Here is a 12,929-nt window from a genome sequence, read left to right on the forward strand (position 1 = left end):
TCCTTCTAACTCCATGTTCTCCTCGGCTGGCAGCTAACTCCTGAGATCAGAGCGCGTGACACTTAGGTGGCAGGAGGCTGTGAACTCCCGTGTCCGATTCTAGAGCTGATGCTCTTACTGCCTCCTTCAGAGAAGTGGGACATGTCCCTTCACAGGCCAGATGCCCAGGGAGCCTGCTGCAGCCACCTCTAGGAGAAGGGTTGTTCCGCATTCGGAAGCTGGTCTGTAGTGTGTTTACTCTGCAGTTCTGGGGGCTGGTGACAGGATCCTCCTCCTGCACACGAGGGACCAGATCTAGAGGAGTTGCCTAGATTTTGCACGTGTGCATGACTCCCAGCCTACTTCCCCTAGACCCTGTCCCCACGAGTGGTGCTGTGGGGCTGGGCTAGGGCCTGGACTAGCGGCTCCAAGCAGGCATGGCTTCCCAGCGTTTCTCAGGAAAGGTCTGTCTTGAATCCACAATCCCCAGATAAATCACTTGAGGAAATGAGAAAAATAAATTCTCTGTGAATACTAAAGCTTAGGAGGGTACAGATGTTAACTGGCTTGAGGGAATCCATCTTTATGAGATAAAACAAGAGCGAGAAACCCCACCACGCGGAGTTGAGGGTGAAGGAACCGGCCGGAGCGTGCAGGAGGGAAAGGATTGCCGTAGACTCAGCCTTGCTTGCAGCCGCTGCCGTGCCCCAGGTGTGCGTCTAGCATTGTCTGCTACAAACTGAGCTATTTTTGCAGATAAGTTTATACACACAGTTTACTTTATACAAGTCCTGTGAGCTTTGTTTGAAGAGATAAGCTTTGGAAACAAAATAAATTTTAATTTAGCAATTTTGACACACGATTCTGTGGATCCTTAACCTTGCTAAGATATTTGAACGATACGTTCCTTGAATACTATCCAATAACGTTGCATGATTTTTCCAGGGTTTAAATATTCCCTATAAGCTACAGTTCTTTGAAAATACTCCTGAGCTTAATATTCCTCTTTGTTACAATTTTTCCAGCTAACTATGATAATGGGGAAAATACGAAAAATGTTTCAAGTATTTTAAGAAAAACTTAATGATTTAGGGAATTTCTGAGAATTCTAATTTCTTGCTCCTGAACTTGAAAGGTAAACATGTTGTAAATCTGTAATCACTAATCTAGACCCCAAAGGACCAGGCACTCTTCAGCCTGGGAAGGGCCACTGATCTCAGGTCTGTACAGCTGTTCACTTTGGAACCTGGACTAGAACCCAGGTCTCTTGACACCTCAGACCATGTACTTTTCATGCCATTACAGTGATTTCAGCGCAAAGAATAATCCCACCCCCTTACCCCACCCTGGCTCCAGTTGTGGTTTTGTTCTACGGGCAGTTAAAAGGCCAAAGCAGAAAGCATGGGCGAAGAAAGTGGGAGCCACCGCTAGTGAGGAATTCTGAGTGCAGACGTTAAAACTCAGGGGGACCAACAGGCCACCCTTTACCTGAGAGGCAGAATCTACGTGAACCCATGACCCGCCCCTCCCTATAGCGGGCTTTTTCCTGTCCCTTCATGTCGATATTTCTGTTCAAACTGTCCCAAATTTAGACAAGTTTAAGGTAATAACCCATCACGTTCATATGTGAAAGGGTTTCCTCTCACCTGGGAGCTGACTTCAGGGACTATTGCTGGCAGGGGAAGGGTGCGGGGAAACAAGGGAACCTGCCCGAGGTGCTCGAAGTTAGGACTAGCAGACACCGGCCTGGAGTTAACTGCAGCTTCCAGGGCTGGTGCCCGTGTGCCTTAAGCAGTTACGGTGGCTGCACGGGAGTGTTTTAGTGAGGCCCGTTCCTAAGGTCGTTTCCCATCTTTTACTTCTCCATGGCCCTCAGCTGATGCTTTTTGCCCTCATGGGTCAGGTATTCACAGAAAAGAAGTCCCACGTCCTGCCGGTGGTAAGGGTGAGAGCACTGGGGAGGAGGGAGGCAGTCATTGGAGTGGCGGGTGGCCAGGTGGGGTCCTGTCATCCCTTCTCAGTTTCCAGGAAACCAAGACCAGAGCTGATGGTTGATTGACTAGGGGGAAGATAGTTAATTTATCAAAAGAAGCTTTTAAATTATAAACCAGGCACATTAATTATAACTTTAATATAACAAATGTTATTAAAAGCAGCAATTCAAAACCATAAATCTTTTCAAAGGTGCACAGGGTTATAAGGTCAGTTGGCAGTAATGCAGCTATTAACTGGTATGAATGAAATGCTGGGATGTGGAGTCAGGGTGGCCCTGCTAGGCCTTAGGCTGACATCCCAAGTGAGGAAGGCCCCGGCCCCCCCTTCGAGCCCAGAGCCTCCCTGGGGCTTCAGGAGAGAAGGTGCAGTGGCCGCGCTGGCCGTGCTCATCCTGTGCTTCCTCGGAAGCCTGGAAAGCAGGCCTGGGGGGTGGCTGTGCCCTCCAAAGCCAGGCAGGAAGCCACAGATTGGATCCCGAGGTCCCACACCCCTGCGGGGCTGGGGGCTGGCTTCTCAGCTCCCCTTCCATCCGGCCCCAGTTGGGGGCTTCAGTGGCGGCAGCTGTGGGGCTGAGAAGGGAGGGGGTGGGCCCCGCCCCAGCTGTTCCCTGCCTGGGTCACGCCTGGGAAGCGGAGGGAAGGGGCGGGCCACGTGCAGGAGGTGAGGTCCCGCGTGGAAGGCACTGGAGGACTGAGGTCCGAGGCCGGGGGCATCTGAACAATCTCGGACTCCCGGGTGCTCGCAGGTGGGGAGTGGCTGAGCCCAGCAAAGGAAAAACCAGCTCCCCGGGCCCGCCACCCCGGGTTCGTCCACCTTCGCCCTGCTGCTGGCAGCCTGCGGAGCTCGGCCGAGGAGGCCACAGCAGCGGCTGGCAGAGCTGGCCCCCGGCTGGTCCCCCTTGCCCTGGTGAAGGCACTTCTTTCTACTTTCCCATCATGTGAGTCAGCTTCTAAAGCTCTGGAAGCAGCAAAAATGAGGGGTCCCCTCCTCTTCTCATTTTTGGTTTTCCTCCAGATGGGGATGAGTTGTAACAGTTCTAAGAATTCTATTTATACTCCCACTGACAGAGGCTTCCCTTGGAGAGCGCTGAGTAACACAAGCCCGTTAAAAATCCCAACCTGTCCCAAAAAGTGATTGTCAATCTCAGGGCACAGCAGGGGATAAGGAAGGGGCCACGAGTCCTCTGGGCTCCACTCTGTGCGGGGCCTCCACCGTTCACGGCTGAAAGAAGGGGCAGAGGCTGGACTTTCACATTTAGTTGCAGCACTGAAGAGGCCAAGGGAGAGCCGAGGGCAGGAACCAGGCTGGCACAGAGGGAGCGGGAGCGGGAGCTTGTGTGGGGTGTGTGTGTGTGTGTGTGTGTGTACACGCATGCCGCGTGGTGTGTGTGGGTCTGTGTGTACACTGTGTACGTGCATGCTGCAGGGTGTGTGCGTGTGTACACGTATGCTGCACGGCGCATGTGCGTGGTGTGTGCGTGGAGGGGTGTGGTCCCGGAGGGAGAGAGCACACGTGTGATGGCGGCGTCTGTGGGTGCGTGCTGGGCCGGGGGGCCGGGAGGCCGGCGGGGGTTGCGGGGCCCGGCCGCCCTGCCTCCCGCTTCCCTCCCTGGCCCGCGGGTCTCCAAGGCACCCCCAGTGCCACGGCGGATGCGAGGCCGGGGAGAGGGGCACCCGCGGGCCCGGCCTCACGGCCTCTGACGGGGCTGCGGCGTGGGCGCCTTTGAGGCAGAGACCCAGCCTGACGCCTGAGGCCCTGGCCCCGGGTCCCCGCCGCGTGGGCTGTCGCAGGGGCGTCACGCGCCCTCACCGCCAGGCTGGGCCAGGCAGGAAGGCCATGCTTAGAGGTCCTTGCTCTCCCAGGGTGACCCCCGGGTCAGGTGCGGGGACACCGGGGACATCAGGGGAGGCCAGCCCTGCGGGGGAGGTGGTGAACACACCCACGCGCGGGAGAGAGGCGCGGGGACGGCGGGACTCGGAGGAGGACGGCCTCGGGGCGGGGGTCGTGGAGCCGGGGTCACGGGTCAACAGTCTGGGGGCTGGGGGCCCGAGGAGCCGCCGCCCGGGGCTGCTCAGTAGGGGGTGGTGCCCTCCCACTCCACCAGGTACTGGACCTTGCCCTCGGGCGTGACCCTCCGCGCCAGCACCTGGTACTTCTCCCCGCAGGCCAGGCGCCCGGCCGCGCCGAAGTAGTTGGTGATGGAGGACTTGAGGTGGGACAGGGACGAGTCGTCCTCACTGATGCTCTCGAACGTGTGGCTGTCGATGCCCTCGTCCGGCCGCTCGGGGCCCGAGGCCGCCTCTGCGCTGCTGTCGGAGGGGCAGCGTCCGCCCGGCTCGGCCGCCCGCCGCTTGGCCCGCAGCGGCACGTACGCCTTGGCCGCCAGCTTCCTCTTGCGGCTGCCCACCGTCCGCCTGCAGGGGCGAGGCAGGGGGCCCTGAGCCTGGCCCGGAGCAGCGATCGGGGTCCCCAGTGTCCCGAGGGGCCCCGCCTGCACCGCCCCGAGCGGCCGGGAGCCGGATGGCCAGAGCCCGGGCTGCGGACAGGGAGGTGCGTGTGCCACGCACACACGGGGACGGAAAGGGGTGGTGCAGGCACGACGCACACGAAGGAGCGCTTGGGAGCAGGACCCGAGCCCCACAGAGCTCGCAAGCCCAGGACGCGGGAGGAGGGATGCGGGCAGACGCCAGGACGCAGGGCCACCGAGGACCGGATGGTCCCCAGGGCCCCTGCCCGCCCCGGCGCGCCCCGCGGTGCCTGCCCCCTCCAGGCCTCCAGAGCGATGGCTCCTTCCCTCGGTGACCCAGGACAGCCCGGGGCGGCAGCCGGGGAGCGGGTCCCCTGCACAGGCCAGGCTCCGTGGCTTGGGCCCGACGGTTCCACTGCGCACGGGCCGGGCGGCTCCAGGGCCCAGGCGAGGCCCGCGGAGCGGTGGGGGGACCCGGACCACAGGCCTTCCTGCCCCCGGCTCACCTGGAGTCGTAGGACAGGCTGGTGGAAGCCGAGCCCGAGGTGCTGGCGGCGTCCGTGGAGTCCACGTCTGAGAAGAAGGTCTGGCCTGAGCTGGCACTGACGGGGGGCAGAGGGTGAGGCTCCGCCGCGGGGCCTCCCCTCCGGGCGCCGCTGCTCCTGGGCCGGCCCACCCGGTGCCCAGCCGGCCGCCCGAGCAGGAGCCCCGGGACGCCCCGACGAGCGGGCCCCCCACACCTGCTGCCAAACAGACCCGAAGGGCCTGCCTCCGCCGCACCTGCTGCAGCCTCATCACAGCCGGGCACGCACAGGCCGGGGGGCTCGGGGTGCCCGACGGCGCTGCTAAGGCCAGCGGTCAGTGACCGCCACGGAGGCGCTGCAGCCGGGTCTGAGGGACCCAAGCCCTTCCCTCCTCCGGGAAGCGCTGCAGGACCTTCAGGCGTTTGGGAACGAAGCAGCGGAGGGTGCAAGGCCCTCCCTGACGTGTACCAAGCGCGGGGTGAGGTGGGAACACCGGGGGGCGTCGGGAAGGCTCCCCGGAGGAAGGAGCACGTGGCACAAAGGGGGAAGCAGGAGGGGCTGCAGGGGGGTCGGGAGGGCCGGGCAAGGCCGGGGACGCTGCGACCCCTTGAGCTGGAGCGAGGCTGCCCTCCGAGCGCCAGGGGCCCCGCGGCTTCTGCCCCCCGGCAGCCCTCGACGGGCCCTCCTGTTACCTTTTTAAGCTCTGAATTTCATCCAGCGAGAAGTCAAAGATGCTGGCCAGGTGGTGGTTGGTGCTCCAGGCGGAGGTAAAGTCGCTCTGCGGACACAGCAGGGGCAGTGAGCTCAGGCCGCTCGGCGCCCGCCGCCGCTGAGGGCCACGCGGTCCCAGGCCTGGGGCTCCGGGCACCCTCCTCTCTGGCTCTGCAGCGCCGCCGCCCGGGAGCGGGCCCGCCGGGGCCTGTCACCTGAGCTGCTGACGGTGCCCGGGGACAGCCCGCAGACCGGGGCGCGGGCGGGGCACGGGGGCGGCTGGGCCGGTGCTAGCGCCCCCCACGGCCACGGCATGCTCCCGCCCTCGAGGAGGCCCTGGCCTCCGGCCGCAGGGTCCCCACCGCCGCCCCGCCCCTCGGCCTCCGGGACAGCTTGGGGACCTAAGGCAGCGGTCGTGCCGGCATCTGCTCTTTAAGGGATGTGTGGGAGGCCCCCAGGGCCTGGGGGGCCGTGCCCTGCTCGGGAGCCCCCAACGGTCCGACCCTGCGCGTGGATGTGGAGAGCAAGAAAACAAGAAACTAACACTGGGAATAGCATCTTCCAGCAAAAACTTTGATCTTTTTCTTCTATAAACTCGCCTTTTCTGCTGCTGGAACTCGTGAGGCAACAGACTGTGGAGACAGAAAGGGGGGGCGGGTCAGAGCCTGAAGGCCGGAGGGAGGGGGCGGGGGGCACAGCGGTGCGGGGGGCACAGGCGCTGGGGCGGGCGTGGGGGGCCTGCGGACGGGGCAGGACGCAGGACGCTCCGACCCGACGCCCAGGGTGAGGGGCTGCGCTGAGCCAGCGGGGCGGGGGCCCCCGGCGCTCACTGCCCAGTCCTGGCCCAGCGACTGCGCCCCACGGCCTGGCTTCCCCCCAAGCCACACAACAGGGCGGGTGTGGGACAGAGGCCGGCTCAGTGGCCGAGGCCGCATGGGCCCCCAGCCCCCAGCCCCCGGCCTCCCGGCCTCTAGCCCCCAGCCCCCAGCCTCCAGCCCCCGGCCTCCGTGGCCTCCAGCTCCCAGCCCCCGGCCTCTGCGGCGTGGCACAGCCATCCTGGGGCTGCGGCTGGGGGGCGGGGACCCCGAGCTGGGCGCCCAGGCACTGACCCGGGCTTGCTCCTTCCTCTCTTGCGCAGCTCCGAGGCGGCGCCGCCGTCCGTGGGCACCAGGCCCTTGTCAGGCAGCAGCTTCCCGGGCGGGTTGGGGGGCACGCGGATGCGCAGACGGAAGATGCACTTCTTCTTCTTGATCTCCTTGCCGCACAGGAACCTGCGGGGGGCGGGAGAGAAAGCTCTGGGCCTGTGGGTCCTCCTCCCGGGAGGCGAGTGCAGCCTCCCTGCGCCCAGAGCTGAGGTCCGGGTCGCTGCGGACACGACACGGGTTCCTCAAGGCCATGGGGCCCGGGCTGGGCAGGGATGCGGCTGGGGGCTCCTCCCTGCCCCCCTTGGTTCTAGCAGCTCCTGCCCCTCTTCTCGGCTCAACCAGCCCCAGGGCACCTCCTACAGGAAGGCCTCCTCCAGTTCGCAGGGAACTGCTGGGGCCCACACACCGCTTCCACACCATTCTGCTTTCCGGTCTCCTCAGGAGACTGCAAACACCTGCAGGCATGTCCCTCCTCCTTCCAGGTGAGCTGCCAGGTGAGGGGTGGCTCCGACAGTCCTCCCCCAGCACCCGTCCACAGGGAAGCCACCACGAGGGCAGGAGCCCCACTGCTCAAGAGCAGGACTGTGTCCGGGCCCCACCCCACTGAGGGGGGACCACGTCCTGCTCCTCGCTGCGTGCTCAGGACCTACACAGGGCTGATGGGGCAGCAGTTCAAGCAACACCGTCGGGGGGACAAAGGACTGAACGGGATGGAAGAGCGCTCCAGTCCACAGAGAGCTGAGCAGACCCCCTGAGCTGGAGAGCAGCGGGTTCAGGACGGCCGACGCCCAGAACAAATCAAGCAGAGGATCAGGGCAGGGTCTGGCCACGGGAGGCCCTGAATGCCGTGCTCAGGAGCCTGGGCAGTGGCAGCCAGGTCTGTGGCTGTCGTGTGCTGAGGACTCAGGAGCCCGGGGGGGAAGACACGGGCTGGGGACGGGATGGCTACGGGGATGGGATGAATGGACCTTCCAGTGCCCAGCCCTGAACCACAGACGGCCGGAGAGGAGTGGCCCTCAGAGAGCAGGGGTGCACCCCCTAGGAAGCGGAGCCCAGGACTGACGCATGAAGCTGCTGCAGCGGTTGGGGGCACATCACAAAAGAGGTGGGGTGCTCCCTGAATCTGAAAGGACGGGTGGGACTTATGGAGCCAGAGACAGGGGTGGGAGACCCAGGCTGGAGTGCAGCTTGAGCAAAGGCCCCGAGGCAGGGAGGTGCTTTGTACCCAGTTCCACCTGTGGTGCCCCACGCACTCCCTCCCTTCCCTGCACGCACCGACTTTTGTAACTGTTCAGCGCATTGAGGAGATGTGGTCCTCGGTCCGTCACGGGGGTGCTGGTGAGCTGAGGGGGAGCAGCCAGCAGGACAGTGAGACCCAGGCCCACGAGCCCCGTCCCCTCCCTCCCTGCAATCTCCGGGTGAGGACCCAGGCTTCTGGGATCCTAGGTCTTTCCTCCTCTATGAGCTCAGGTCTCCACTTGGAAATGGGGGAGTTAACTCCCGTCCTAAATGGATTAAGAGGTTCGATGGGGCGCCGGGGTGGCTGCGTCAGTGGAGTGTCTGCCTTCAGCTCAGGACATGATCAGGGGCCTGGGATGGGCCCCGAGTCGGGGGCTTGGGGGGGAGGGTCCCTGCTCAGCGGGGAGTTTGCTTCTCTTGTCTCTACTCCTCCACCCCCACTGGTTCTCTCTCTTGTGCCATCATTTGCTCTCTAATAAAATCTTAAAAAAAAAAGGTTGAAGAATGCCCTTGACCATGCCCTTGACCCGGCAATGCCACCGCATGGGCTCTATCACGGGGTCAGAACGCACAACACAGGCAAAGCTTTAAGTGCAGCGTCGTTCCCAGTGAGAGGCAGGGAACCTGCCCAAAGGAAGGAAAGCAGTAAGTCAACCGTGGTGGAAACCAGTGGGGCCTTAAACATGCGGATGAAAGCTCTTTCAGAGTACGGAAAAGTATTTATGATATAAAGTGAAAAAAAGTGATTTAAAATTTTACATACTGTATAACAGAAGCCAGGAAAAACAGAAAAAAACGATGGAATACATCACTGGCAGCTGTTTCTGCGCGGCGTGACGGGGAGTGTGGATGATTTTGTTCTTAGTAGGCTCCCCCCACCCCCAGCATGGGGCCCAGCGCAGGGCCCGGACTCAAGACCCGAGATTGAGACCTGAGCTGAGATCAAGTCAGACACTCAACTGAGCCCCAAGGTGCCCCTGGATGATTTTTTCAAAAGTGTACTTTGTTGCACTTAACAATTTTCCTACCAGGAACGGTATGTTCTTTTTATAAATCAGAAAAAAATGTTAGTAAAAATACCTGCTCTACCTGTCTTTTAAGGCTTTACAATACGTATGCCTTTTTCTTTTAAAGATTTTCTCTTAAAGATTTAAAGCCGACTCCCCGCCGAGCACAGAGCCCGACACACGGGGCTCCGTCCCAGGACCCCGAGATCACCACCAGAGCCGAAAACCAAAGTCGGCTGCCCAGGCGCCCCGACAATATAAATGTCTTATAAATAATCAACGCTACAATGGAAGACGTTACATAAAAAGCGTCATAGGTCTTTTCTGTTTTTTTCATCATAGGTCTTTATGCAAAGCATTAAAGTCTTTTTCTGGTTTTTTTTTTTTGTAAATTCTTGTCTCATCAAAGAAAGACTTGGAGCAGTCAGTAGAGCCGACACCTCGCCCCAGGTTGGCGGAAAGGACTCAGGTGGTCGTTGGGGGACGGGGCGCGGCTCCCCGACGGGAGAGGCAGGTCGGGTCCTGGCTCAGCCTCCGCCAGGGGCTCTCCACCTCCACCACCCTCAGTCTCCCAGGCCCGAGAGCCTTCTGCTGTCAGAGGGGCACCAGCAGGGCACAGGCCCCTTGGCTCCCCCCGCCCCAGAGGCCTTCCTCAGCTCAGACCCACCCCCAGCCCCTGCTGCCGGTCAGCGAGGCCCCGGCCTGCCCGCTGCCAGAGCCGGGTCAGGAAGCCGCTTGCAGGGCGCGGCTCGGAGCCTGGACTGGGGGGGTGGGCAGCTGAGAGACTCTGGGTCGTCCTCCCAGCCCCCGGGCCTCCGACGGGCGCCCGACTCTCAGCCCACCGACCTGCGTACCTTGCCGAGCTGCAGGAGCTCCCAGTGGTGGTTGACAAAGGCCAGAATCTCCTCAAAGTCGAAGTACTTCTTCTTGCTCTGCACCCCCAGGTTGTAGAGGGCCAGGTGCACCACATCCACCCTGGGCAGGGGGGCAGGTAGGTGGGGCTGGGTGAGGAGGCAGCCCCGGGGCTGAAGGGCAGGGGCGAGGCCGGCCCGCTGGCTGCACACGCAGTGGTTCCCGGAGGGAGGTGGGAGCGGAGCGGCTGGGGGGGGGACGGGGCGGGCGGGCCAAGCCCCAGCCTCTCACCATCGGAGGGGCAGCCGCTCGATGTACTCGGGGCCCTGGTTGCACACGGAGCAGAAAAACAGGTAGAACCTGGAAGGGGCGGGTGGAGAGGGGGCAGTGCTGGGAGGGCTGATGCCCACCCGCGCTCCCCCCTGCCTTCCCCTGGGCCGTCCTCATCCCCAGTCCCCAGGGCGGCGGCAGGACAGAGGCCCCATACCCCACCTTCCCTCCACCTAAGCCACTCCCCATGTCCCGATCCTGGAGCACGGGGAGCTGGGGGCGAGCGGCAGAGGCTGCGGGGCTGCAGGGGCCGGGCTGCGCTGGGCACCCTCCTCCTCCCCAGACACCCGCTCACACGCGCCACGCTCGGTCACAAACGTGCCACGCCAACCAGGACACATCCAGTATCTAGTGCGACACTCGTGTGCCTTCGACAGCTCCGCCCCGCCCGGTAGAACCCAGATCAGTCACGCTCCTCCCAAGGGCTTAGGGAAGGTGGGGCGTTGCCGAAGGCCCCCCCACAAGGCCATGGCAGCTGGAGCCGTGGCCTGGCACATTCCTCTACCGAGAAGGGCCTTACCCCGAGCTGCCTCCCTTACACAGGTGCCCATGCTCAAAGACCCCACCTGCGGAGGGCCTGGCAGGCAGTCGGGAAGCACTGCTGCCCCTGCTGTCCGCGCACCCCCCCCATCCGCCCTCCCACCCGTGAGGGTGCCGGGCCAGATGAGCACCTACCGGTCCCCGAACATCATGGGCTCATTGAGGCACTGCGTGCAGGCCTCGTGGAACCACTGTCTGCACCGGTAGCATTGCAGCATCCGCAGGTACCACCTGGAGAGCCAGAGGAGCCAGGGTCAGCCAGGCCCACGCTCCAGGCCGGGCGTCAGCCTCAGCCACTTCTCCCAACACAAACTTGCTCTCCACCAGGGGAAAGGAAGAGAACCCACGGTTACCGAGCACGAGGCCGCGCCAGGGGAGGCCCAGGGAGCAGGCTCATGCTAGTCTGATCTCCCCGTCTGGCAAGAGACGGGCCCATGGTCCTAAGCCTAAACGACTTGTGCAAGGTCACTCAGGAGGCAAGTGGTGGGTGATGACTCAATCCCGGTCTTCCTCACTTCAAAGCCTACGCTCTTCACGCCACGGGAAGCCCCCATCTCTGTGCCCCCCACGCTGCTTCTCAAACACCACCAAAGTGGACAGGTTTGCCCCGGAGACCTCGTGGGAGACCGATGGCCCCGTATGCTCCACGGGCAGCATCACGCCTGGTCTTCCTTACCCAGTGCTGTGCCTACCCTGTCGGGGCCAGTCAACGACTATTCGCTGAATACGAACGAAGGGCAAAGTAGTACTTCCTTAAGGACAACCTAGGCTTTGTTCACAACTTGCCAGGTGAGGTCCCTGGACTGTGTGCATCACAATCACCTGGGATCTAGGCTAACCTATGGATTCCTTAGTCCACCCCAGACCTGCTCAATCACTGGGGAGCCCCTGGGAGGTGCATTTCTAACAACCACCCCGGGGCAACTGTGCCCAGCCGGCACCGACAGCCACCGTCCCGCTGCTATACGCACTTCTCCCCGCCATCCCATAGAGCTTCGCACACTCGGGGAAGTTGGGGAGGCCGGGACTGTCAACCCCACTTAGGAGACGAAGGACTTCACGTGATTTGCCCAAATTACCCAGCTAGCCTGGGTAAGCCCAGCCTCCAGACCCCGAGGACTTGTCATGGGGCTAAGATTCAGGACCTCAGGGCATCCTGCAGGCTGCGTCCTGAGGGCAGAGGCCTCAGCTGTCACTTCTGTGGCCCCGGCCACAATGCCTGGGGCGGTCAGCCCAGGGGAGCAGGCTCAGTCGCCCAAGGCTACACGCAGACGCAGCCGGTAAGAGCCACTCGGGCTCGTCCTGCAGTCGGGCGGGAATCGCCTCCACAGCATCCCGGCCACCAGCCACCGGCCCCGCCCCGAACCCCGCCCCGCGGCCTTACTCTCCGGGCCGCCGCAGCAGCAGCCCGCCCCGCCGAGGCCCCGCCCCCAACCCCGCCCCCGCCTGCCGAGGCCCCGCCCCGCGGCCTTACTCCCCGGGCCCGCCGCAGTAGCAGTAGCCCCGCCCCCCGCCGAGGCCCCGCCCTAACCACGCCCCCGCCTGCCGAGGCCCCGCCCCGCGGCCTTACTCTCCGGGCCCGCCGCAGTAGTAGCCCCCGCCCCCCGCCGAGGCCCCGCTCCTAGCCCCGCCCCCCGAGGCCCCGCCCCGCGGCCTTACTCTCTGGGTCCACAGTAGCAGTAGCCCCGCCCCCCCGAGGCCCCGCCCCTAGCCCCGCCCCGCGGCCTTACTCCCCGGGCCCGCCGCAGTAGCAGTAGCCCCGCCCCGCCGAGGCCCCGCCCCGCGGCCTTACTCTCCGGGCCCGCCGCTGTAGCAGCAGGCCGCCCCCCCAGGCCCCGCTCCTAACCACGCCCCCGCCTGCCGAGGCCCCGCCCCGCGGCCTTACTCTCCGGGTCCGCAGTAGCCCCGCCCCCCGCCGAGGCCCCGCTCCTAGCCCCGCCCCCCGAGGCCCCGCCCCGCGGCCTTACTCTCCGGGTCCGCAGTAGCCCCGCCCCCCGGCCTTACTCTCCGGGCCCGCCGCAGTAGCGGTAGCCCCGCCCTCGCCGAGGCCCCGCCCCTAACCACGCCCCCGCCCGCCGAGGCCCCGCCCCGCGGCCTTACTCTCCGGGCCCGCCGCAGTAGCGGTAGCCCCGCCCTCGCC

At 63.7% G+C, this 12,929-nt stretch overlaps 1 protein-coding gene across 8 annotated transcripts in view; it reads right to left on the minus strand.

Moving 5' to 3' along the window:
• Positions 1-2,091: 2,091 nt before the first annotated feature.
• The window catches only part of PHF19 (PHD finger protein 19), a 41,574-nt gene continuing 30,736 nt past the window's right edge, over positions 2,092-12,929 (minus strand). Inside the window, exons 1-10 of one of the 8 annotated variants that reach the window (XM_035696926.2) lie at positions 12,890-12,916; positions 10,925-11,020; positions 10,211-10,279; positions 9,922-10,042; positions 8,097-8,164; positions 6,786-6,947; positions 6,221-6,308; positions 5,658-5,743; positions 4,948-5,043; positions 2,092-4,388 (exon numbers count right to left, since the gene is read on the minus strand). In XM_035696926.2, coding sequence (XP_035552819.1) covers positions 4,046-4,388; positions 4,948-5,043; positions 5,658-5,743; positions 6,221-6,308; positions 6,786-6,947; positions 8,097-8,164; positions 9,922-10,042; positions 10,211-10,279; positions 10,925-11,007 — 1,116 coding nt within the window. In that variant the 5' untranslated portion in view covers positions 11,008-11,020; positions 12,890-12,916 and the 3' untranslated portion in view covers positions 2,092-4,045. Of the gene's footprint in view, positions 4,389-4,947; positions 5,044-5,657; positions 5,744-6,220; positions 6,309-6,785; positions 6,948-8,096; positions 8,165-9,921; positions 10,043-10,210; positions 10,280-10,924; positions 11,021-12,359; positions 12,375-12,581; positions 12,592-12,793; positions 12,821-12,889; positions 12,917-12,929 lie in introns of those variants that run through there. The other 7 variants (XM_049116432.1, XM_049116433.1, XM_025433408.3 and 4 more) reach the window with 7 other exon arrangements.

Source organism: Canis lupus, chromosome 11 (assembly GCF_003254725.2).
Source record: "Canis lupus dingo isolate Sandy chromosome 11, ASM325472v2, whole genome shotgun sequence".
In the NCBI taxonomy this organism is placed as follows: domain Eukaryota; kingdom Metazoa; phylum Chordata; class Mammalia; order Carnivora; family Canidae; genus Canis; species Canis lupus.